Source organism: Helianthus annuus, chromosome 1 (assembly GCF_002127325.2).
Source record: "Helianthus annuus cultivar XRQ/B chromosome 1, HanXRQr2.0-SUNRISE, whole genome shotgun sequence".
Lineage (NCBI taxonomy): Eukaryota > Viridiplantae > Streptophyta > Magnoliopsida > Asterales > Asteraceae > Helianthus > Helianthus annuus.
In genome coordinates, this window is record NC_035433.2 from 118,776,178 (window position 1) to 118,799,298 (window position 23,121).

Genomic DNA, 23,121 nt, shown 5'->3' on the forward strand with positions numbered 1-23,121 from the left:
ACTTTTGATTAATGAAGCATGATGTAATATGGGTGTGTAGACTAATGATAGTTATTTAATTAAACGGCTAACTTCGAATTATTTAGGAAGATACATATATTTAATTTAATGGGGCTGATTGAGGTATTATGATTGTAGCCGAAACAGACTATGTAGTTATTGGCTTTGAATGTTAATTTTGAATCAAAAAGGGGTATTGGGCGTATATGATTTTCTGATCACACAATACTAACAGGAGTAAACAACGGGTGTTGGGCTGATGGCATACACCTTCAGCATAGTGGGCTGCAACTTAGAACGAGGAATTAACATCTGGGTCGAATAACAATAATAACAATATAGAATAACATGGCATTTGGGTTGCTTTGGTGTGATGGGCCAAACAAACTAATCAACCATACACTGATGAGTGTAAATTGCAAATTTGGATGTGGGTTGGGCCGAGCATGTTGGGCCATGCTGTGAATTGTATCCCCTGGTCGGGCAGGGGGAAACGTGAGGGGCTGTAGATAGGTTGGGTCAGCTGGGTTGGGTCAAATTGTTATGTAAGTGCACCCTTGTTAACCAATGTTTGTAGTATGGAACTAGATTTTGTATTATGATACGAAAATTGTTATAGTTTAAATGATATGTGTGACAAATACTTTTGTGGATTATGGTCAGTGTTAATTGATGGATACAACTTGTACAATTTGTCTAAATGCTAGTGCACTATTTGTGTAGTATGTGAAAGGAGTGAATAACATAAGTGAATGTGTATGTGTATGTGAAACTGACTGGCATTGAAACAATACTAGGATTCGGGTGTCCAACTATAAACGAGTAATTAGCCTTACCGAGCAAACCAAGGTGAGTTCATTGCTCTTTCTCAAGCATGGATCCCAGGGAAGGGATAATGGGTAACGTTCCGAGGGGGAATGCATGTGTAATGGGATGTTGGTTATCGTACTCAGTTTTCTATCATTGTAAGACCACAATATCTACCGGCACGTTGCTTGTAGGGCAACGGGGGTTATTAGTTGATAGCGCTATTAGGTTTGGCACCCTCACGACGTTCGAGGAGAACGGGCGTGAACTAATTACCTTAAAACATGACCAATGCTTTGATAGAGGCATTGGGGTTGGCAATCACATATCATATGGCCATTCGGTAATCGAGTAATAACAACATCGAAACATCAAACATCATAACAACAAACAACATGACGTCTTGTAAACTGTTTTACTCACATGACTGGTAACACAACTTGGTAAACAAACACAAACCTTGAACTCACCAGCGTAGTCTGACACACTTGTTTACATGCTTGTAGGTAATTATTGAAGGAACTTGGGAACTTGCCGTCTGATGCTGCTGGAGTGGTTATGGTCATGATAAACAATTACATTGATTTGGTTTCGATACGTTTACACACTTATACATTTATGCTTCCGCTCAATACTTTGGTTTCGGTTTAACATGCAAACAATACATTTCTTTCGATTGAGTATTTCAGTACATTATTACTTGCGTTTGATATGATTGGTGGCTCTTTGTTGGATCGTCGCATCCCCATTAGGGACATGCCCTAGGTGGAAATTTGGGGGTGTGACACTTCAGAAGCTAGTCGGACGCATCCTGTGCATCATGCCTCACTCCAAGGACGCATCACGTGGCCATGTGTCCATTTTTTATTAGGTTTCGCTCACAGACGCACCCCGTGCTTGAAAGACGCATCCCAAACTTGATGCGCCTCTCCACCGACACAAAGGGTGACAAATTTGAAAAATGGTTTGATCAATCGACATTTTCGTAATTTTCCCTCCCATATATAATTTTCTCTTGAACGGAATAAAATATATAATTACAAGGACCGTTCATCAACCCGGTATTTTTCAAAATTTGAAAATTTAGAATCATTTTCCTACCGTTGCAAGCAATAACTTAAATATATATACACACATGCGTCACATAATAATTTTATAAATTCCCCATTTCTACGTCACACCACTCCGCTCCCACACAGGTATTAGGGTTTCATTCATTCATAAATTCCTCAAATCTCCACTTTAAATTCACCCTTTTTCTTTCAATAATCATAATCTGCAATCATTCTAACCTCTATTTCAACAGGATTCGGTTGAAATCTCATATTTGAATCCACTATGGGCCAGATCCAGTACTCCGAGAAGTATTTCGATGATACGTTCGAATACAGGTAACAGTTTATTTATTTATTAATTTGCTTCAATTGTGTTCGTATTTTAGTAAATCGTTATTGTTTTGCTTGATACTTATGGCGGTTTTGATATTGTGATTTGTAGGCATGTAGTCCTGCCTCCAGAAGTTGCGAAGCTTCTTCCGAAGAATCGTCTTTTAGCCGAGGTATATGTTGTTGATTTTGATGACTTATTAGGTTTTTTTAATCGTTTGAGTTGATTGATTATTATGTTTTTGAAGTGTATATGTTCAGATTAGCGTCATCATGATCAATTGTTTAGAAATTTACATGTGCCTTATTATTTTTTGAGATAATTTAATGTAGGAAAGTGTATAAGTATAAAAGTTTTCGAGTAATTCGTTACAGTTTTTGCATGTATATCTGTACTGCGTGAAGTATTTTTGTTAGGTTACGTTCACTTCGGTTAGTTGAAAATGTTTTTGAATTGTATGTGTTTGGTATGTGCCTTTTGATTTCGAGATAAATTTGATGAAGGAAAACCTAAAAGCAGATAGGTTTTCGAGTTATTTGTCACAGATTAATATATATCTCTACCGTGTAAAGTACTTTATTAGGTGTTTGTATGTTCTGTTTGTTTTAGTTAATTGAAATGCTTTTGAGTGTATACGTTAGATTAGTATCCTAATGATCAGTCGTTTAGATGTTTAGTATGTCTTTTGGTTTTGAGATAAAATTGATGTAAGAAACTTTAAAAGCAGACAAGTTTTGAGTAATTCGTCACAGATTACATGTATTTGTACTGTGTAAAGTACTTCATTTAAACTTCTTACTGAAAGTGATTATATGGTTTAGTTGAAATGATGTTTTGCAACTTGATGATCAAATGATTTTGTTTGAAATGTTGATGATTTCTTGCTTTACCGACAAGCCCTTTTCCCCCTTTGATCAATTTGTTTTAATATCAGAGATGACACCCATTGTAGGAACCCCATGTTGATGCTTTGTTCTTTAAGTCCTAGAAGTTTCATGCACATGTGTTTGTTTACTCTTGTTTCAATCACATGTATAGAAATCATTTTTATAACTATATGTACTGATGTTTGGCCCTTACCTAATCCCATTGGCTTACAAGGTTTTGGTGGGTCTAGTGAGTTTTTCCGGTAAGGCAGTAACGGATTCTCACCGCAAACAAAAAAAAATCTAGACCTTAAACCCTACTTTTCTCCATGTAATTAAGCGAACATGAAAAATTCTAAACCTTATGTTTCATATAAGGCTGTTATGGTAACGCTTTGTGATTTTTGTTTGTATAGACGGAATGGCGTGCAATTGGAGTGCAGCAGAGTCGAGGATGGGTGCACTATGCCATTCACCGCCCAGAGCCGCACATCATGCTTTTCAGGAGGCCACTCAACTACCAGCAGAACCAAGAGAACCAGGCTCAGGCTCACCAGACCCTGCTAGCCAAGTGATCCAACTAGTCTTTTGGTATAAACCCACATCTCATTTCGTGTTAGAAATGAGTAAAGGATTTATAATCTGGTCTATGAATCTTGTTTCAGGTTGTTATGTTACTGCAATCTGCTCTTTTATCATGTTTCTAGAATGTTTCTCTTTGCCATGGAGAAATTACTATTCTGCTCTTCCATTGTGCATCATGATCATTTATATATATATATCCAATTTCTAATTTTATTTAATGTTTTAATTATGAAAAATTATTACTTAAGTTTAACCCCCTAATTGTAAAAAAAAAAAAAAAGAGAGAGAGAGAGAGAGAGAGATATATTGTGTGTTCTGTGATATTGTCACTGGAGCACAAGATATGTTCTTCAAAGTGAGTTTGTCTTGCAAAACTTGATGCGGAAATTAACATGCTAACCAGAATAAACTGAATCCACCTGGTGTTGTGGATGAAAGTGACGATTGCTTAGACGGATTAGTGAACACTGAAATCTGTAATTAAATAAAATTCTATCGACATTCTTTAAAAGAGGATTATTCCACTATCCACATTTGTCATTCGACTTACGTCAATTCCGTAATTCTATGGGTGAATTCATTTTATTTTAGTTAATTAACGCTTATGAGATACAAGCAGTGAAGTGAACGTTTGTTTAAGACTAGTACGATTTTTGAGACCGACCAACAGCTAGAAGTTCAAAGGGGGCAGTGCACTTGTTGGGTCTCACTGCTCGCCTGCTTGGTTAGTGAGTGGCGAGTGAAAGACGATTACCATAGTCATGACCCTATTAAACTTGCATTTGATATGTCTGGTTGCTAAAAAACCATCCGTATGAAGTAGGAACTGAGTGACTGACTAGCAGGTAGCAGCAACTGCGTGATCAACAAATGTGCATTTGGCAGCAAGTGAATGACTAATTTGTTGCTGACAAAAACAAATCATCGATAGTAACTAAGGTGCAGCTGTCAAAAGCAAATCATTAGCAGTAACTTAAGTTATTGTTCACAAACATAAATCATCAACAATAACTAAGTTACTACCAATGGCTTACTTTCATTAGAATTAACTGTCAAACCAACATACTCATTTGTGAAGCATTTCAACAAAACATAGGGATAGTTCAAAACATATGAAACGCAATTCTTTGTCCATTTTCGGTACTAACTACTATGCTTAGAACGTGGGTATATAAAATTGTTCCCGTCTTTGTCTTTCAGAGTTATCCACCAAGCCTCCAATGTACTCTCACCAACTTCTTTATTACTTTGTACTGTATATGAGGTGACATCAAACATTGATTACATCCAAGTGTGGCTCTTAGATAATTTCTATTATAAATTACCATTTCTAGTGAAGTTTTATGGCAAGTTTTGTATTTCTTGAGGTTTAGTTGCGACTTGGGATGAAAACTCTAAACGAGCTGCTAAGAAATGTAGAAACAGGACTTCTTAGTGCCATCTTGGTTCCAAAATTTGCCATTGACCTCAAATGAAGTGTATGATGGAGAAATGATTGTTCTACAATGTCAAGAAAAGATCTTTTTTGTCTCAGTCAATGCACGGGTCAACCAATGTCAATGAGTAATATATACAACTCACGTTTACACAAACACAAAACAGTTTGTTGTGTATGATAAATGGGTCCGGTGGGTTGGGTTGGATGACAGGTCAAAACAGTTTTGGTAACCTTTTTTTATGAATCGAAATAAGACGGGTCAGACAGGATTAGGTTGTCTTGTAAACACCTACCCGGGTAATTAGTTGTTTTAACTAGTTGTTTGCGACTCAATGTACCGCTTTCACATTGTGTATTTAAAGTGTTCTCAGCCAACTTAGGAGCACAGGGGACAAGAACTAAAACTCTATATACATCAACATTAAACATTTTATCAAACACCTTGTGTGCATATATCAAAAAACTAAATGCATAAAGCTTTTTCCCAACATCTATCAAATTTTTAGAAACAAAGATCCAACTGCATTAATCTAAACCACATAACACGAAAACAGTGACATTAATTTTTATAAACCCTAATCCCCAAATCTAAGAACTAGTAAATTTTGTCACAGCCTTGGTCCCTTCAGAAACAGCATGCTTCGCCAATTCACCGGGCAGCACCAGCCTAACCGCGGTCTGGATCTCCCTAGACGTAATCGTAGGCTTCTTATTATACCTGGCAAGCCTAGAAGCTTCCTGAGCAAGCTTCTCAAAGATATCATTAATAAAGGAGTTCATAATCCCCATAGCCTTGCTTGATATTCCGATATCCGGATGCACCTGCTTCAACACCTTGAATATGTATATCTTGTATGTCTCCACGCTCTTCTTGCTCCTCTTCTTCTTCTTGTCGGCGGCTCCAGCGCCGGCTTCCTTTGGTAGCTTCTTCCCGGCTTTCGGCTTCTTCTCAGCAGCTGCAGTTTTTTTCTCCTCTGCTGGCTTCTTCTCGGCGAGCTTTTTCTCTGCTACCTTTGGCGCCATTTTGTTTGAAATTGGGTTTTGTAAAGAGATAATGTGTGAAACTGGGTTTGTAGAGAGAGAAAGTGTTGTAGGATGAATTGTTTGTTTGAGGGCGGGTGGGTTGAGTTTATGTAGTATGGAGAGGTGTGGTCTGATTGGTGGATATTGGTTGTGTTGGATTATGATCCTGGCCGTTAATTTTCAGTGGAACCTTTCTTCGCTTTCTATGTACATGATCTATTTGTATCAAATCGAGCTCAAACCGAGTAAGTAATACTTGTTACCAGAGGGAGGGGGCAATTTTGACCCAAAGCCTTCCAAGTGGGTCAATTTGGGTTACTTTTAAAATTATATGGGTTGGTTTGGGTAAGATATTTTAACTAAATGGGTCACAATGGGTCACTTAAAATTCCATCTTGTTAGTTTCGGGTCAAAGCGGGTCGACAACATTAAAGAAATGGGTTGATGTGGGTTAGTGTCTTAAAGAAAACGGGGCAGGTTTCGGGTCGGGACGAGTTTCGTACCGTTTCGACCCGTACCGTTTCGACACGAACCGTTTCGACACGAACCGTTTCGACGCGTACCGCTTCGAGGCGAACCGTTCCGAATTGAACCATTTCGACCCGTACCGTTTCGATGCGTATCGTTTCGACGCGAACCGTTTCGACCCATACTATCTCGACCAGTACTGTTTCGACCCGTACCGTTTCGATCAGTACCGTTTCGACGCGAACCGACTCGTACCATTTCGACCAGTACCGTTTCGAATCGAACTGTTTCGACGCGAGCCGTTTCGACCGGTACCGTTTCGAATCGAACAGTTTCGACGCGTACCGTTTCGACGCGAACCGTTTCGACCAGTACCGTTTCAACCAGTACCTTTTCGACACGTACCGTGTCGACGCGAACCGTTTCGACCCGAACAATTATGTTTTGCATATACATACATACACACAGTATGCAACTGTACGCTTTCGTTTTCACCTTCGCTCACTTCATATTACAGAAACAAACAAACTTACACATATGTCTATATCTATAAAGAAACTTCACCTTCGCTCACTTCATATTATAGAAACAAACTTACACATATGTCTATATCTATAAAGAAACAGGTAGAGGATCCTGTAAAAAGTGCTCAAAGTGTGAGAAGTGTATTATAACACTATATATATTACTATATAACACCTTATAAGCACCGTATAACAATATGTAACACCATATAATACCATATAACACTATGTAACACTATATATCATTATATAACAAATATAACACTATAGGTTGTCTGATAGCATGTCTATGATAGATGTATAGTGTTATATTTGTTATATAATGATATATAGTGTTACATAGTGTTATATGGTATTATATGGTGTTACATATTGTTATACGGTGTTTATATGGTGTTATATAGTATTATATATAGTGTTATAATACATTTCTCACACTTCTCACACTTTAGGCCCTTTTTACACTATCCTTACCCTAAAGAAACATATGTAATAAATGCAAAACTTGGTACTATAACATTTGGTATTTTGCACTTATATAAATGCAAAACATAATTGTTGTGTTGCAAAAAAAAACATTTTTTTAACCGACCCGACCCGACCCGAAACCCGTTCTGACCCGAACCCGTTCCGACCCGAACCCGTTTCAACCCGAACCCGTTCCGACCGAACCCGTTTTGACCCGAACCAAAACAACCCTTTTTTTAATTGACCCGTTTTGACCCGAACCCGTTTCAACCCGAACCCGTTTTGACCCATGACCCGACCCGACCCAACCCGACCCAACCCGACCCGTTTGCCAGGTCTACTTGTTACCTGTATTTATTTTTATTGGTTTTTTTTATAAACTGACATCACATCGCAATTAGACTGTACCAAACTGAACCGAACAACTTCTTTACTGGTATGTATTAATTTTTTGATTTTTTGTTTGATAACAGATATCGTGCCTCTACCGTAGTGAACCGAACAAACAACATCAGTTTTGGTAACAACATCAGTACCGGTCCTTGTATACATTTATGGTTTCTGGTTTCTAATATTTTTTTCACTTATACAGCTTTGTTTGCAACAATAAATAAATATAGGTACCCGTATGGTGACAATTTAAACAATATTAAACAAACGATACATGTTTTGGCGTTTAGTAACAAAGTATCAAAGTATATTACATGATATATGGAGTTTTACAAACAAAAATCATAAAAAGTAACAATATGTACCATGTTCTCTTGTTGTCTTATTTCGTTGCTCGGTGGTTTTTTGGCGTTTTGGAGCAGATGACCCTTCCCCTTCCACACTCATAGAAACTGCAAATTTATTGTTAAAATTAGAACGCCAAAAAATCATAAAACTATCACAATATAAATCGAAGTTAACTCACTAACTTTTTGCCTCTAGATCTGGGATGATCTTTCTATCAACACCACAAATTAAGTCACCATTAATTGCAAATTATTCTTAGTCAACAAGATTTGTAACCATTGCATAATTCTCTCCCTAGAAGATTTGTAACCATTGCATAATTCTCTGCCTAGAATCAAGCTCTTGTAATTATTGTATTCATTCTTGTACCACTATATATTGATTTGTAAATAATGAGAATAGTATCTTGATTCAATACAAACTTCTATTGTTTATATGGTATCAAGAGCCTAATTGTAACAACTGTCACTAAAATCCCTAATTAGGATAGTAATTAGCTATTAAGGAAACTCTAATTGAGACACCCAAGTGATTCTACACAAACCCTAAAATTTTCAGAATTTTCAGAATCAGGATCAGGGCCCCTAAAACTCAGGGGGGGGGATAAACCCTAGCCAACGATTATCTTCATAACTAATCATAAAAATCGAATTTTGAGAAACTGACAACACAGCAAGCCTACATGCACGAAGGGCTACCCTATGAAAATAGGGTGGTCACTCGCGTAGCGCGACGGCTAAGGGGGTACCCCTCGCGCTACGCGACGGTGTCAAAAATTCAGTATAAATAGCAGGGGTTGGGACTTGAATTTTGGCACTTGAACGACGAAAATCGGAGTTACGTAGGTCGAGTTATAAGCAAAACAGTCCAACACACACACACAATTATCGAATCGCTGCCGCAGAACAGGGTAATTACTCGATCGCTATTACGATTCAGTTTCCGGAATCAATACATTCAAAGAATGTCTAAGTGCCGCCCACATTGGGTTATGCTTTATCGTTGTCGATAATTCGATAATGAGCCGAAGCATTGTACTTTGTCGTTGTCGATAATTCGATATACGAGTTGAAGTACTATACTTTATCGTTTGTCATTTTGATAAATGAGCCAAAGTATTGCACTTGGACATTCATTGTCAAAATTGATCTCGGGGAAATTTATCGTAACTGCTGTATTGATCACTAATCCTGTTTTGTGTGCATTATTGTTAAATTAGAAATAATCAAGGCTAATCAGTAGGCTTATACACTGCTCGTTAAATCTGCAATGTGAGTCATTCTTCTTTTTATCAAACTGTTTTACAATACTCCAAATTATTTTCAAAGTGTTATAGTTACAGGGACTAAGTCGTGGATATCTTGATTTATTGGTTAGTGGGGTATTGTGCACATTACTATTTCTCTCAGTTAGGTTCATTGACCTACTAGGGAGAAACGTCACTATTAGAGTTCATTAACCTAATAGTGGTATGACCATCGTCACCATTGTGACTTGTCACCATTGTGGCAGAAAGCCAGATAAAGATAAAGATGTAAACCATTGTAATCGCTCTTATGCTGTAATTTATAACTATGGGTCATTTCCTAAAAAAAACTGAATGAACTCACTCAGTATTTCCCCGCTGACAAAACCTTTTTCAAACATGTTTCAGGTAATCTGTTATGAGCAAAGAAAAGTGCCAGGAAGCACTACCAGCTTAGAAAAGTGGCTCAGTGTAAATAAATAAAGGAACATGTTTTAAAAATAAAGATTTCCATGGAAATCACATTATTGTAAATTACTGGGTTTTATCCCTAAATTATGTAATGAGCAGTTTTAAATACTAAAGATCCTGTTTTAAAAAGACTTCCGCTGTCGCCTAAATTAAATACCGCGGGATTTCTGTTCCGCGGCTCCTGAAACGGGTCAAACCGGGTCGGGGGCCGTGACAGAAATAAGGTGGTATCAGAGCCACTTCTCAAGCCACTGATTTAAGCCAATTAAGTATTTAGAAAATACTTAATTTTTTATTAAATTGCTATTTTGTGATTATTTGTTTATTTATCTGACTAATTGTGTACAGTATGAGCAGATCTTTATATCCTAGTCAATGTAGTAAGTCATGCAAATTCTTAAATAATTTGACTCAAGTATTAGTACCTTTATTATCTACAATCTAGACGTCTTATCAAGAAAATCATAAAATTTTCAAAATAAAACCTCGTATGATGTAAATTTCAATAATACCCAGTAGGAACTAAGATTTAAAAAGTTTTCTATAAATTTTATGAATTCTGACTATGTCTATTTTTGCTAAACAGCATGAGTAACTTGTCTGAGGCCCTTCAGAATTTAAATCTCTATCCAGTAAGAGTAGAAGTTTCCAGAGATTTCAATAGGTATATACCAGATATAGAAGAACCTATAGAATTCAATGCTTTACCTCCCAAGAAACCCAAGCCCAAGGAAATAGAAATTGGGAAAAGTTTTAGGCAAATTGAAAAGTTACCATCTCAGGAAGAGTTAGATTCTATAATGACAAGCCATAATACTATTAAGCCTGTTAATGAAAATATTTTTAATCGCTCTCTCGAAAAACAACTACCAATGAACTTAGAACCATCTATTCCAAACCCTTCAATCCACTCACAAATAGACGAATGGCTAATTAATGAAATACAGTTACAAAACTATCCCTATAAGCTTTTTCCTCAAGTTCCATCTAGAACCTTTACCAAATCCACCAATGAGTAACAAGAATAAGGCTGAACTTCGCTTTGGTAAAGAACTAATGGATATTGGGAATAGGATCCAAGAGATTGGGGGACAGATCTCCTGGAACTACGATAAGAGGGAACACAGTTACTAGAAAATCGTTTACAAAAGGATAGGGGATTTATGAAACTGTTATTATGTAATAATAATAGTAAAATCAGTATGTGTAAGATAAATAATAAAACAGTTATATATAGAAGCATGAAATTTTAGAAAATTTACAAATTTTGTTCGTATACGTGATTATGTGCAATTAAGTATGATATTGGATTATTTCTTGTATACTAATTATTTATCTATAACTTAGTTGTCAAATGGAAAACGCTAATAACGAACCAGTTAATGAGGTTAATGATTCTGAGCAACAACCAGGGGATCAATATATGACTAGGCAGGATATAGAAAATATCGTTGCTCAAGGGATAGCCAACACTATTCCAACAATGATAGCTCAAGGGATAGCCAACGCTATTCCAGCCATCGTTGCTGCTGTTAAAAATCCAATAGAACCACAACAACTCGTTCCTAGCAAACGTATTTCTGAAGATAACTTCAGTAATAGCATAAACGGAGGCAATGATCATGTTAATCATGACAGTGAACCACAACCAGCGCCGCTCCCTAAGAAAATGAAAGTTGCAACGCCTGGTTGCACTTACAAGGAATTTCTTGCTTGTAAACCATCTGAGTTTGCAGGCAACGAAGGAGCGACTGCGGCACTACGTTGGTTAGAGAAAACTGAGGCAGTAATTGCCATAAGTAAATGTGCTCAGGATGATCAGGTCATGTACGCGTCAAACCTTTTCAAAGAAGGAGCGCTAGAATGGTGGAATACGGTGTTACAATCAAAAGGAAGAAGGATGGCGTATGCTATGAACTGGGAAGAATTTAAAAGTTTGGTAGAAAGAAAATTCTGTCCCGAATATGAAAAGGAACAAATGACAAACAAATTTTTAACCCACCGAATGGTTGATGTAGATTGTCGAAAGTATACTACGACATTCTTCGAATATGCTCGAGTAGTACCAACCCTGGCTTCGCCAGAGCCAGTACTTATTTCTCGATATATTTGGGGATTGATTTCTGAAATCCGTAACATCGTCAAGGCTGCGAAACCTCGCACGATTGATGATGCGGTAGATTTAGCCAATACTTTGACTGACGAACTAGTACGGACAGGAGAAGAAAATAGAAGGAAGGAAGTAGCCCAAAAGATTACCCAGGTAATCCGTTCGGATAACCATAACGATTTTAAGAAAGGAGGGAATGGGCAATCTTCTACTAGTTCATTTTGCAATTTTTGCAAAAGAAAGCATTTTGGAAGATGCAAAGGATACTGCAATTTTTGCAAAATTCCGGGGCATCAGGAAGAAGACTGCAGAAGGAAGAAATTTTCAGTTTGTTACAACTGTGGAGAAACTGGACATCTTAGGCCAAATTGTCCAAAACTGAACAAACCATCTGACACTAAAGCCAAACCTGCAGAAGAAGCAAAAAGGTATGCAAGAGCCTTTCAATTGACTGCTCAGGAAACAGAGCTTATTCCAGATGTAATAGCCGGTACGTCCTAGGTTACAACGTTTACACAAAAAGTATTAACTGAATCTGATGCACACCAAAGTTTTATAAATACTTCATTCTGTCAAACTCTTAACTCAGACAAACCTTTACAGTCAAAACATGCAAAAAGGAAAATATAGAACTCTCAGGTCATATAATTCTTCGCTAACCTAATTCCTATGAAATTAGCCAAGTTTGATGTTGTGTTAGAAATAGATTGGTTAGTAACCAACCCTACTCGAATTCTCTGTGATAAGAACTTTATAGAAAATCCAGGTAACCGCCGGAGAAATATTTATGATTATAGAAAATAAACCACGTAAGGTCACATGATAAATCATGAAGATATTCACTTAGATCCTGCTAAGATAGCAATGAAAGAGTTCGCAATCTATAAATGGAAAGTAGGAATTTTATAAATTTAGCTGGATATTATAGGCAGTTTATTAAGGATTCTTTTAGATAGATACATCCTTAACTAAGTTAACACAATTAATTATAAATAAGAACCCGAATAAAAAGAAGCCTCTAGCTAGCCTTACCAGAAGGAACAGAAGATTTTAAAGTATACGGTAATGCTTCAAAGATTAAAATTTAGATGTATGGTAATGCGACACAAAAAGGTAATTGTGTATGCATCAAGGCAATTGCAAAAGCACGAAGAAAGCCTTACCACTTGTAAGCCTAAAAATTAGAAACCACAAGTTATCCTTAAGATTAGGAAATATTATCTAAGCAAGCTTACTATCCATATGGATCATAAGATTTTAAGATACATATTTGAGCAACAAGAATTAAACATGAGGAAAAAGGGAAATCCTCGATGATTACGACTATGATATTTAGTATCACGAAGGAAAGGCTGAAGACGGTTAGAAGAACTATACAAATAATAAACAAAAGCCGTCGAAGTCCGAGTTGGAGACAAAATGCTATTGAAAGTATTTCCTTGGAAAGGAATTTATAAATTCGGTAAGAGAAGAAGCTAAGTCTCTTATACGTAGGACCATTACCAGTAATCCAACACATAGGACCAGTAGCTTATCATTTACAACTACCAGAAGAATTAGCTGAAGTACATGATATGTTTCATGTATCCAATCTCAAGAAACGTCTATCAGGCGAATCCTTGGTAATACCTCTTCAAGATATAGAGATAAATGATAGAGAAACCCCTACAAATAGAAGATCAGAAAATTTAGTTTCTCAAACACAAACGACTAGTGCTAGTGAAAGTCCAATGGGAATCCAGAAGAGAACAAGAGTATACTTGGGAACTGGAATCAGAGATGGAGTGAAAATACCCTCATCTATTTCAGTGAATCTCGAGGACGAGATTTTTCTTAAGGTGGGGAGGATGTAACAACTGTCACTAAAATCCCTAATTAGGATAGTAATTAGCTATTAAGGAAACTCTAATTGAGACACCCAAGTGATTCTACACAAACCCTAAAATTTTCAGAATTTTCAGAATCAGGATCAGGGCCCCTAAAACTCAGGGGGGGGATAAACCCTAGCCAACGATTATCTTCATAACTAATCATAAAAATCGAATTTTGAGAAACTGACAACACAGCAAGCCTACATGCACGAAGGGCTACCCTATGAAAATAGGGTGGTCACTCGCGTAGCGCGACGGCTAAGGGGGTACCCCTCGCGCTACGCGACGGTGTCAAAAATTCAGTATAAATAGCAGGGGTTGGGACTTGAATTTTGGCACTTGAACGACGAAAATCGGAGTTACGTAGGTCGAGTTATAAGCAAAACAGTCCAACACACACACACAATTATCGAATCGCTGCCGCAGAACAGGGTAATTACTCGATCGCTATTACGATTCAGTTTCCGGAATCAATACATTCAAAGAATGTCTAAGTGCCGCCCACATTGGGTTATGCTTTATCGTTGTCGATAATTCGATAATGAGCCGAAGCATTGTACTTTGTCGTTGTCGATAATTCGATATACGAGTTGAAGTACTATACTTTATCGTTTGTCATTTTGATAAATGAGCCAAAGTATTGCACTTGGACATTCATTGTCAAAATTGATCTCGGGGAAATTTATCGTAACTGCTGTATTGATCACTAATCCTGTTTTGTGTGCATTATTGTTAAATTAGAAATAATCAAGGCTAATCAGTAGGCTTATACACTGCTCGTTAAATCTGCAATGTGAGTCATTCTTCTTTTTATCAAACTGTTTTACAATACTCCAAATTATTTTCAAAGTGTTATAGTTACAGGGACTAAGTCGTGGATATCTTGATTTATTGGTTAGTGGGGTATTGTGCACATTACTATTTCTCTCAGTTAGGTTCATTGACCTACTAGGGAGAAACGTCACTATTAGAGTTCATTAACCTAATAGTGGTATGACCATCGTCACCATTGTGACTTGTCACCATTGTGGCAGAAAGCCAGATAAAGATAAAGATGTAAACCATTGTAATCGCTCTTATGCTGTAATTTATAACTATGGGTCATTTCCTAAAAAAAACTGAATGAACTCACTCAGTATTTCCCCGCTGACAAAACCTTTTTCAAACATGTTTCAGGTAATCTGTTATGAGCAAAGAAAAGTGTCAGGAAGCACTACCAGCTTAGAAAAGTGGCTCAGTGTAAATAAATAAAGGAACATGTTTTAAAAATAAAGATTTCCATGGAAATCACATTATTGTAAATTACTGGGTTTTATCCCTAAATTATGTAATGAGCAGTTTTAAATACTAAAGATCCTGTTTTAAAAAGACTTCCGCTGTCGCCTAAATTAAATACCGCGGGATTTCTGTTCCGCGGCTCCTGAAACGGGTCAAACCGGGTCGGGGGCCGTGACACTAATAGCTCCCTTGAGCCATCTCCGATCCAAAACTCGACAGACACCTTCTGTCCGCTTCCCTTTTTTTTCTCTTTCGTTTCACCATGGCCAAACCAATCATCCACAACCGTCAACCCACTACTTGTGCCAATCGCCCAACACGCAACCCAAATCCACCCACAACCCGAAACCAATGGCTATCTAGAACTACCAATACCAACACTCGCCCGACTCGCAACAACACCTATTGTTACTATTGTAACATTCCCGGACATGACACCAAAGATTGTCGCAAACTTACTCACTTCCTACGAGAACACAATGTCTCGCCTCAAATAACAACATCCCGGTGGTTAACTACACCACCCCTCACCCAACGGCTACAACCCCATCTTGGATGTGGGACACCGGTGCGTCCAACAACACCGCGAACAACAACCAACAATTTCCCGTTCTTTCCGAATACGGAGGACCCGATAAGATCGTGCTAGGTGATGGTAAAACTCTCCCTATAACTCATATTGCTCAAACAACTATTCCAAAAAAATCTCGCCCACTTCTTTTAGATAACTTTTTAATTGCTCCTAATCTTCGAAATAATCTTATTTCCGTTGCCAAAGTTTGTCGTACTAATCGTGTTTCTGTTGAATTTTTTCCCTATCATTTTTTTGTCAAGGATCTGCGCACTGGGGCGCATCTCATGCGGGGAGTGAACATCAATGATGTCCACTGTGGACCAATCTCCTTGTCTCCTCAAATTAACAACACCCAAACAAACTCTCTTCTCATGTGGCACCACATACTTGGACATCTATCGCTTCAAGTGTTTAAGTCTTTAATTTCTAAATTAGGACTTCATATTAATAAGGTGACCCATGAGTCTTTTCATTGTGCTTCATGTTCACTAAATAAAAGCCACAAACTACCTTTTGGCAAAAATTCTTTTGTTGCTAATCAACCACTACAACTTCTCTACTCCGATGTATGGGGTCTCGTAAAAACGTCAATAGATGGCTTTAAATACTATGTCATTTTTGTTGACTATTTTTCCAAATACATTTGGTTATACCCAATCAAACGAAAATCTGATGTCAAAATTCTTTTTCCACAATTTAAATCTCTTGTTGAAAAATTTTTAAAAACCAATATTGTTGCGTTATTCACTGATAATGGGGGTGAATATGTGGGTCTCTCACCATATCTTGCCTCTCAAGGTATTTATTACACGACACCACCTCACACACCGGAACAAAACGGTATTGCCGAACGACGTCACCGACACGTTGTTGAAATCGGCCTCGCATTACTCCACTACTCCCACTTACCACAACATTTTTGGTCTCATGCTTTTCAAACCGCTACTCATCTCATCAATCGCTTACCTACACCCACCCTTCACAACATATCACCCTATGATATGTTGTTCAAAACCACTCCCAGTTATTCCAAACTTAAACCGTTTGGTTGCCTTTGCTACCCATGGTTACGACCATACGCCACTTCTAAACTACATTCACGTTCAATGGCGTGCATCTTCCTAGGGTACTCATCCTCCAAGTCGGCATTCAAATGCTATGACCCCCTTAATCACAAACTCTACCACTCTCACCATGTCCAATTTGTTCCGCACATCTTTCCATCTCAAGCCACCAATTCAAATCCCAAACATGTGTCATTCGACACTTTCTCACCACCACAACCTTCGACTCCAATTTCCTCACCAACGCCTCCCTCTCCTAACACCACTCACCCTTCTCAACCACAACCTCCCAACATTCAACCAACCACACACCATCCACACTCTACCCAACCGCCCACCACACCCGAAACCCAAATCGCTGCCACCCCTCCTATACACGGCCCAGCCCACCCTTCTTTACATCGTAATGGCCCAACTCCAATACTCCAAGCCCAACTACACAGCCACCTACACCATCCTCCCCTCCCCTTGTATCTCCAAACGACTCATTACCCACTGACGCCACTGATCCACACAACGGCCCACTACCTCAGCCCGACGAACCGACCAGTCCACCAACCGGCTCCAACCCATCTCTTACGCCCATCTCACACGAATCCCAAACAAACCAACCCGGTTCCCCTACGAACTCTCCCCACAACCATCCTCCACGAACTCGCAGACAACCCAAACCCAATTCAAAATACTACAACTCATGTTTCATTAACTCCTCCACCATTCATCCACTACCCGTATCTCTTGAACCATCCACTTATACTCAAGCCTTGAAAGATCCGGATTGGCGCCACGCCATGGATCTGGAGTACAATGCTCTCATCCATAACAACACATGGGAACTTGTACCTCACACAACCCAAACTCCTATTGGTTGCAAATGGGTATTCCGAATCAAACGCAAACCCGACGGCACAATTGACAAATACAAAGCACGTCTTGTTGCTAAAGGGTTTCACCAACAATATGGAAAAGACTATCATGAAACATTTAGCCCTGTTACTAAACCCGTTACCATTCGCACCGTTCTCTCCATTGCCCTTTCAAATGGGTGGCCTTTACGTCAACTAGATGTAAACAATGCGTTTCTTCATGGGACCCTTCATGAAGATGTTTTTATGATACAACCTCCCGGATTCACAAATTCGGAATTCCCTCGTCACATTTGCAAACTCAAAAAATCTCTCTACGGCCTTAAGCAAGCACCGCGTGCTTGGTACATTGAACTAACCAAATTTCTCATTGGCTTTGGTTTTAAAAAATGTTTTTCTGATCCCTCCCTCTTTGTCTACAACCTCAATAATATCAGTTGCTATCTCCTTGTGTATGTCGATGACATTGTCCTTACGGGAAATCATAATCCCTTGATGGATTCCTTTGTTCAAGCCCTAAACAAACAATTCTCTATCAAAGACTTAGGCCTGCTCCATCACTTCCTAGGAATCGAAGTCATTCCTACGCCTCACGGTTTATTTCTTTCTCAACATCGCCACATTCAAGATGTTCTCACCACATTTAAAATGGATGGTGCAAAAGAGGTTCTCACTCCTTTGAGCACGTCTGATCCGCTCTCTCCTAATGACTCCTCTCCTCCCGTTGACCCTACCCCTTACCGAAAACTAGTTGGTACTCTACAGTACCTTGCCTTCACCCGTCCAGACATCTCATTTGCCATCAATAAATTATCTCAATTCATGCACCCACCCAAACAATCACACTGGCAAGCTCTCAAACGGGTACTCCGCTATTTGAAAGGAACGGTCCATCATGGGTTGTTCTTGAAACGCAATACTAACCTTAACTTGCAGGCCTTTTCGGACTCAGACTGGGGCGGTATTAATGATGGGGGACGGTCCACTACAACTTATCTCATATATCTTGGGTCCTACATCGTATCTTGGAAATCAGCTAGATAAAAAACTGTCTCTCGATCATCTACCGAAGCTGAATACAAAGCTCTCGCTAATGCTGCAGCTGAACTTTCCTGGGTTAAAAATCTACTAAGTGAACTCGGGCTCCCAATTAAAAGCACTCCATCGCTTTAATGTGACAACACCAGGGCTACCTATGTCTGTGCAAATCCTGTTTACCATTCACGCATGAAACACATTGCTCTGGACTATCACTTTGTGCGAGAACAAGTCAATTCTGGACAACTCAAAGTACTTCATGTCAGCTCCAAGGACCAACTCGCGGATGTCCTCACGAAACCGCTTGCACGCGCGCCATTCCTATATTTTCGATCCAAGATTGGAGTCTCCAACGGATCCTCCATCTTGCGGGGGCGTATCAACACCACAAATTAAGTCACCATTAATTGCAAATTATTCTTAATCAACAAGATTTGTAACCATTGCATAATTCTCTCCCTAGAAGATTTGTAACCATTGCATAATTCTCTCCCTAGAATCAAGCTCTTGTAATTATTGTATTCATTCTTGTACCACTATATATTGATTTGTAAATAATGAGAATAGTATCTTGATTCAATACAAACTTCTATTGTTTATACTTTCGACGCCATAATATTTGTTGTTTCATGTTTTCTAAGGTTTTCGCGTTTTCCGTAGGAGTTGAGGAGGTTTCTCTGGGGAAGTATATATGTTTCGGTCACGTTTGATGTGTTTTTGTAGATGTACATTTACCTCTATGCCCTTATTGAAGGCGTACACTTTAAAAAGTTTATGTTATTTACGGAAACACCACCGTGCAATCTCAGCCATAAATTGTTTTAATCTAACGATCCATAACCGTTCTCACTGTTCTCACACTTCTCACCGTTTTCCCTAACATTGTGTTCCCGAGTTAAGTTAAGGAGAGAAAAGAAAGGATTCTCTCATTTTCTTTTCTTTTCTTTTCTCTCCGTCTCTTTCCAAATTGGAAAGATTAATTTTAGGTAAAAAAAAACTCTCATTTTCTCTTCTTTTATCTCCTTTAATGAAACTCTGGAACACAACTAAAAATTATTTCCTTTCAAATCTTTTATTTTCTCTCATTTAATGAAACTCAGGAACTAAGCGTAAATCCTGGCCATATATATATATATATATATATATATATATATATAGGAGAAGGATCTGTTAAGAACCACCCTTTATTGCGAGAACCAATGTGAACAAAACCAAAAATACCTAAAAATATCTAAAAAACAAACATTTTTTATATTTTTTATATTTAAATCGCTACTTTTCGTTACTAAGAAAATATTTAAAAAACATTTGGCTACTAAAAGTAGCGATTTAAACATAAAATATATTAAAAAAAATGTTTGTTTTTTGGATTTCTTTAGGTTTTTTTGGGGTTTAGTTTTTAGCATTTAGCTTGGGTGGGGTGGGGGTTTAGGTTTTTTTTTTTTTTGTGGGGGGGGGGGGTTAGGTTTTTTTAGGTTTTGGTGGTGTAGTAGGTTTTTTTTATTGTGTTCACATTGGTTCTTGCGTTTCTCGCAATAAAGGTGGTTCTCGCATGAACCCTACCCTATATATATCGTTTCATTACACAAAGAAACCGTGTGTGGCACGAATACATACAAGAGACTAGCCCCCGGACAAGTACAAACAACCGTGTGAGACATGAATTCATATAAGGGGCTAGGCTCCGGACAATCACAAACAAAGAATACAAATGTATATAGATACATTACACAATGAACATACGGATAATCAATCACCAACACGTCCAAACAAACAAAACAAAGACAAGTCTTAACAAGGTTCATGATAAAAGACTTGTACATGATCAACAATGGACCTATGTGTCTGATGTGTGTAAAATGCAACATATAAATCACATCAATTAAGGCATAAAACTAACCCTTTTTAAGTACTAATGTTGGAAAAAGAGTGTTTTTGTCTTCCTTTTGTATTTTCAGGATGAAATGAGCTCAAATTCACAAAAGAAGCAAAAAGACAACTAATTCTAGCATAAATACAAGGAAAGGAATAAAAGAAGACTGCCCGGACCCTCAACGGCATCCTCCAAAGCAAAGAAGAGAAAACAGAAGCCTGAACACGCCCCGTGCTCAGCCAGCACGGGGCCGTGCCCAAGAAGCAGCATAAAAGACAAACTGGTAGAAGCTTCCATTGCCCACCACGGGGCCGTGTCCAGCGAGCACGGGGGCGTGGTGAAAGTACAGCAGGCGCATTAATTGTAATTGCGAATTACAATTAATGAGGAGAGAGAGTGTCAGACGGGCACGGGGGCGTGTCCAGCGGACACGGGGCCGTGCCCAGCCTTCTGTTCAGCCTATAAATAGGGGTGCTTGGTTTCATTCCATCTCATCCCTTGGCACACCACCTCTCTCACACTTCATCCACCACCCACCACCACCATAACACCATCATCCACCTCCATCATCCATTGTCCATCGTAGAGTGTGTGAGTCGTCTCGGGATCCAAGATTGATCGTAAGAGTTCTTGACAATCAAGGCCATGTTTGCCTAAGTCTCTTACATCACTTGGTGAAGACAAGTGTTTAGTATAATACTTTTTATTTTTAATCTTTTGCACTTTTTATTTGGTTTTGTATTAATGACTTTAATAACTAGTTGCTTATGTTGAAGGTGATCTTTCCTTATCGTTTGTCCGTGGTGTCTTGGCATTATTTTACTGTCTATATAAAATAAAAGATTTTCACCATTCATATCTCCACGGTCTATATGGAGGTATGTTGGCTACCTGGTCGGGGGTTAAGGGAACGGTTTGGTAAGGGTCTTGCCCTTGTTCAGCGTTTAGAGGTCCTGCAAGGGACCTGGGTCAAATTTAGTAGGATCTCCTTCAATGCCCATAGGTATTGGATGGCGGGGATCCAAACTCTTTGACCCCCTCATAAGTTAACTACTATTAATACTATAACCCGGCTATTTAGGACTGTATCCTTGCTGGCTCAGACTACTTAGTTGAGGGTAACGTCACCGCCAAAAGCGGGGCCTACCATAATTTGCATTAATAACTTAATTCATTATCTTCCAATAATCCGACCCTTTAGGATTGTATCCTTGCTGACTCAAACTACTGGGTTGAGGGTAACGTCGCCTTCAAAAGAGGGGCCTACTACAATAACTAAGATAATCTCTTAAACAAGTGCAAAAGTGCGAAAATAATCAAAGGTTATACTAATACACGAGTCGGATCCAAGTGATTCATCTTGTCTATCTGTTTTTATTTTATTTTATTTTTCAGCATTTAGTTAGTTTTTATTTTCTTAGTTTAAAAACATTTTTTTTCACTTTTTGATTTGATTAGACGTTGAGGATAAACCGGTATTAAAAGCTCTTGTGTCCTTGGACGACCTCGGTATCTTACCAACACTATACTACGTCCACGATGGGTGCACTTGCCCATATGTGTGTTTAGTGTTAGTGAATATCGTGTTTTTATAAATTTAAAACTTAGCTAAAGGTGTAAAAAGGGCTTAATTATACATATAAATTATATATACACCAACACACATCAGTGTCTTAACGAAACTAGGACATTTGTAGGTCGGAATACAAACAAGGAAACCCAAGATATTGCTAGCAGGTTTTGCATGAACGAAAACAGTGAGTTGATGTCCCCTCTTTTAAATATACTTTGTTTTCAAAATTAGGGGGAATACATGTTACACAATGGTATGAAAGGCAGGGAATGAAATCACCATAGATCATGTGCGCATAAGTAGAAAAACACGAGTAGCCATTAATCACACATACAGACTGAGGAACGAAAAAGGTAGATATATTGAGTCTTGGCGAGCTCCACTCCTGGTCCATGAGACCCTGTTGGAGTGCTTTTGTGTCCCAAACTCGGGGATCACTATAGAATTAGTGATCTGGTAACAACAGACATCGTCTAGGTTTGGTTGCTTACTTATGTCGGCACATATATTAATGTCCTTGCAAAGCATTAATTGATCCACGAGTTTCATAGACGTTGTGCATATCGGTTTTCAATACAAAGTTATTCAAATGTTCTAAAAATTCATTTGTGACAAAATAAAACACATGAACTCACCAACATTTATGTTGACTTTTTTTTAACTTAACATGTAATTTAGGAAAGTAAGCTTTACATGGTTGGAAAGCAATGAACCAAGAAAGATTCCACTTTTGAAGGGTTTGCCTCTTATATATTAACTTCGTGCGGGGATATAGGAGCCAAAACCTTGATTTACAAAACTATATGTTGTTAAAAGTCATTTTGTGAACTTTATACATTGGAAGTGTTGTAAAC

General features: G+C 38.3%; 2 protein-coding genes across 3 annotated transcripts; one reads left to right on the forward strand and one right to left on the reverse strand.

The window, feature by feature from the left end:
- Positions 1-1,896: 1,896 nt before the first annotated feature.
- Positions 1,897-3,862, forward strand: LOC110875581 (cyclin-dependent kinases regulatory subunit 1). Of its 2 annotated transcripts, XM_022123789.2 has the most exons (5): positions 1,897-2,006; positions 2,114-2,198; positions 2,305-2,365; positions 3,476-3,681; positions 3,714-3,862. In XM_022123789.2, the coding sequence occupies exons 2-4, from the start codon at positions 2,146-2,148 to the stop codon at positions 3,632-3,634; spliced, it is 273 nt and encodes a 90-aa protein (XP_021979481.1). In that variant the 5' UTR covers positions 1,897-2,006; positions 2,114-2,145; the 3' UTR covers positions 3,635-3,681; positions 3,714-3,862. The 2 variants fall into 2 exon arrangements, with proteins under 2 accessions (XP_021979481.1, XP_021979472.1); XM_022123780.2 differs by having other exon boundaries at positions 3,476-3,862.
- Positions 3,863-5,533: 1,671 nt separating this feature from the next.
- LOC110875572 (histone H2B) lies at positions 5,534-6,195 on the reverse strand. Its single transcript, XM_022123771.1, has one exon. It carries the CDS (start codon positions 6,103-6,105, stop codon positions 5,671-5,673), a length of 435 nt encoding a protein of 144 aa, XP_021979463.1. The 5' UTR covers positions 6,106-6,195; the 3' UTR covers positions 5,534-5,670.
- Positions 6,196-23,121: the final 16,926 nt, after the last annotated feature.

Coding starts and splice junctions, on each gene's coding strand:
- LOC110875581 (XM_022123780.2), top strand. CDS start 2,146: ATGGGCCAGATCCAGTACTCCGAGAAGTATTTCGATGATACGTTCGAA. Junction 2,199..2,304: donor GATGATACGTTCGAATACAG/GTAACAGTTTAT, acceptor TGTGATTTGTAG/GCATGTAGTCCTGCCTCCAG. Junction 2,366..3,475: donor AGAATCGTCTTTTAGCCGAG/GTATATGTTGTT, acceptor TTGTTTGTATAG/ACGGAATGGCGTGCAATTGG.
- LOC110875572 (XM_022123771.1), bottom strand. CDS start 6,105: ATGGCGCCAAAGGTAGCAGAGAAAAAGCTCGCCGAGAAGAAGCCAGCA.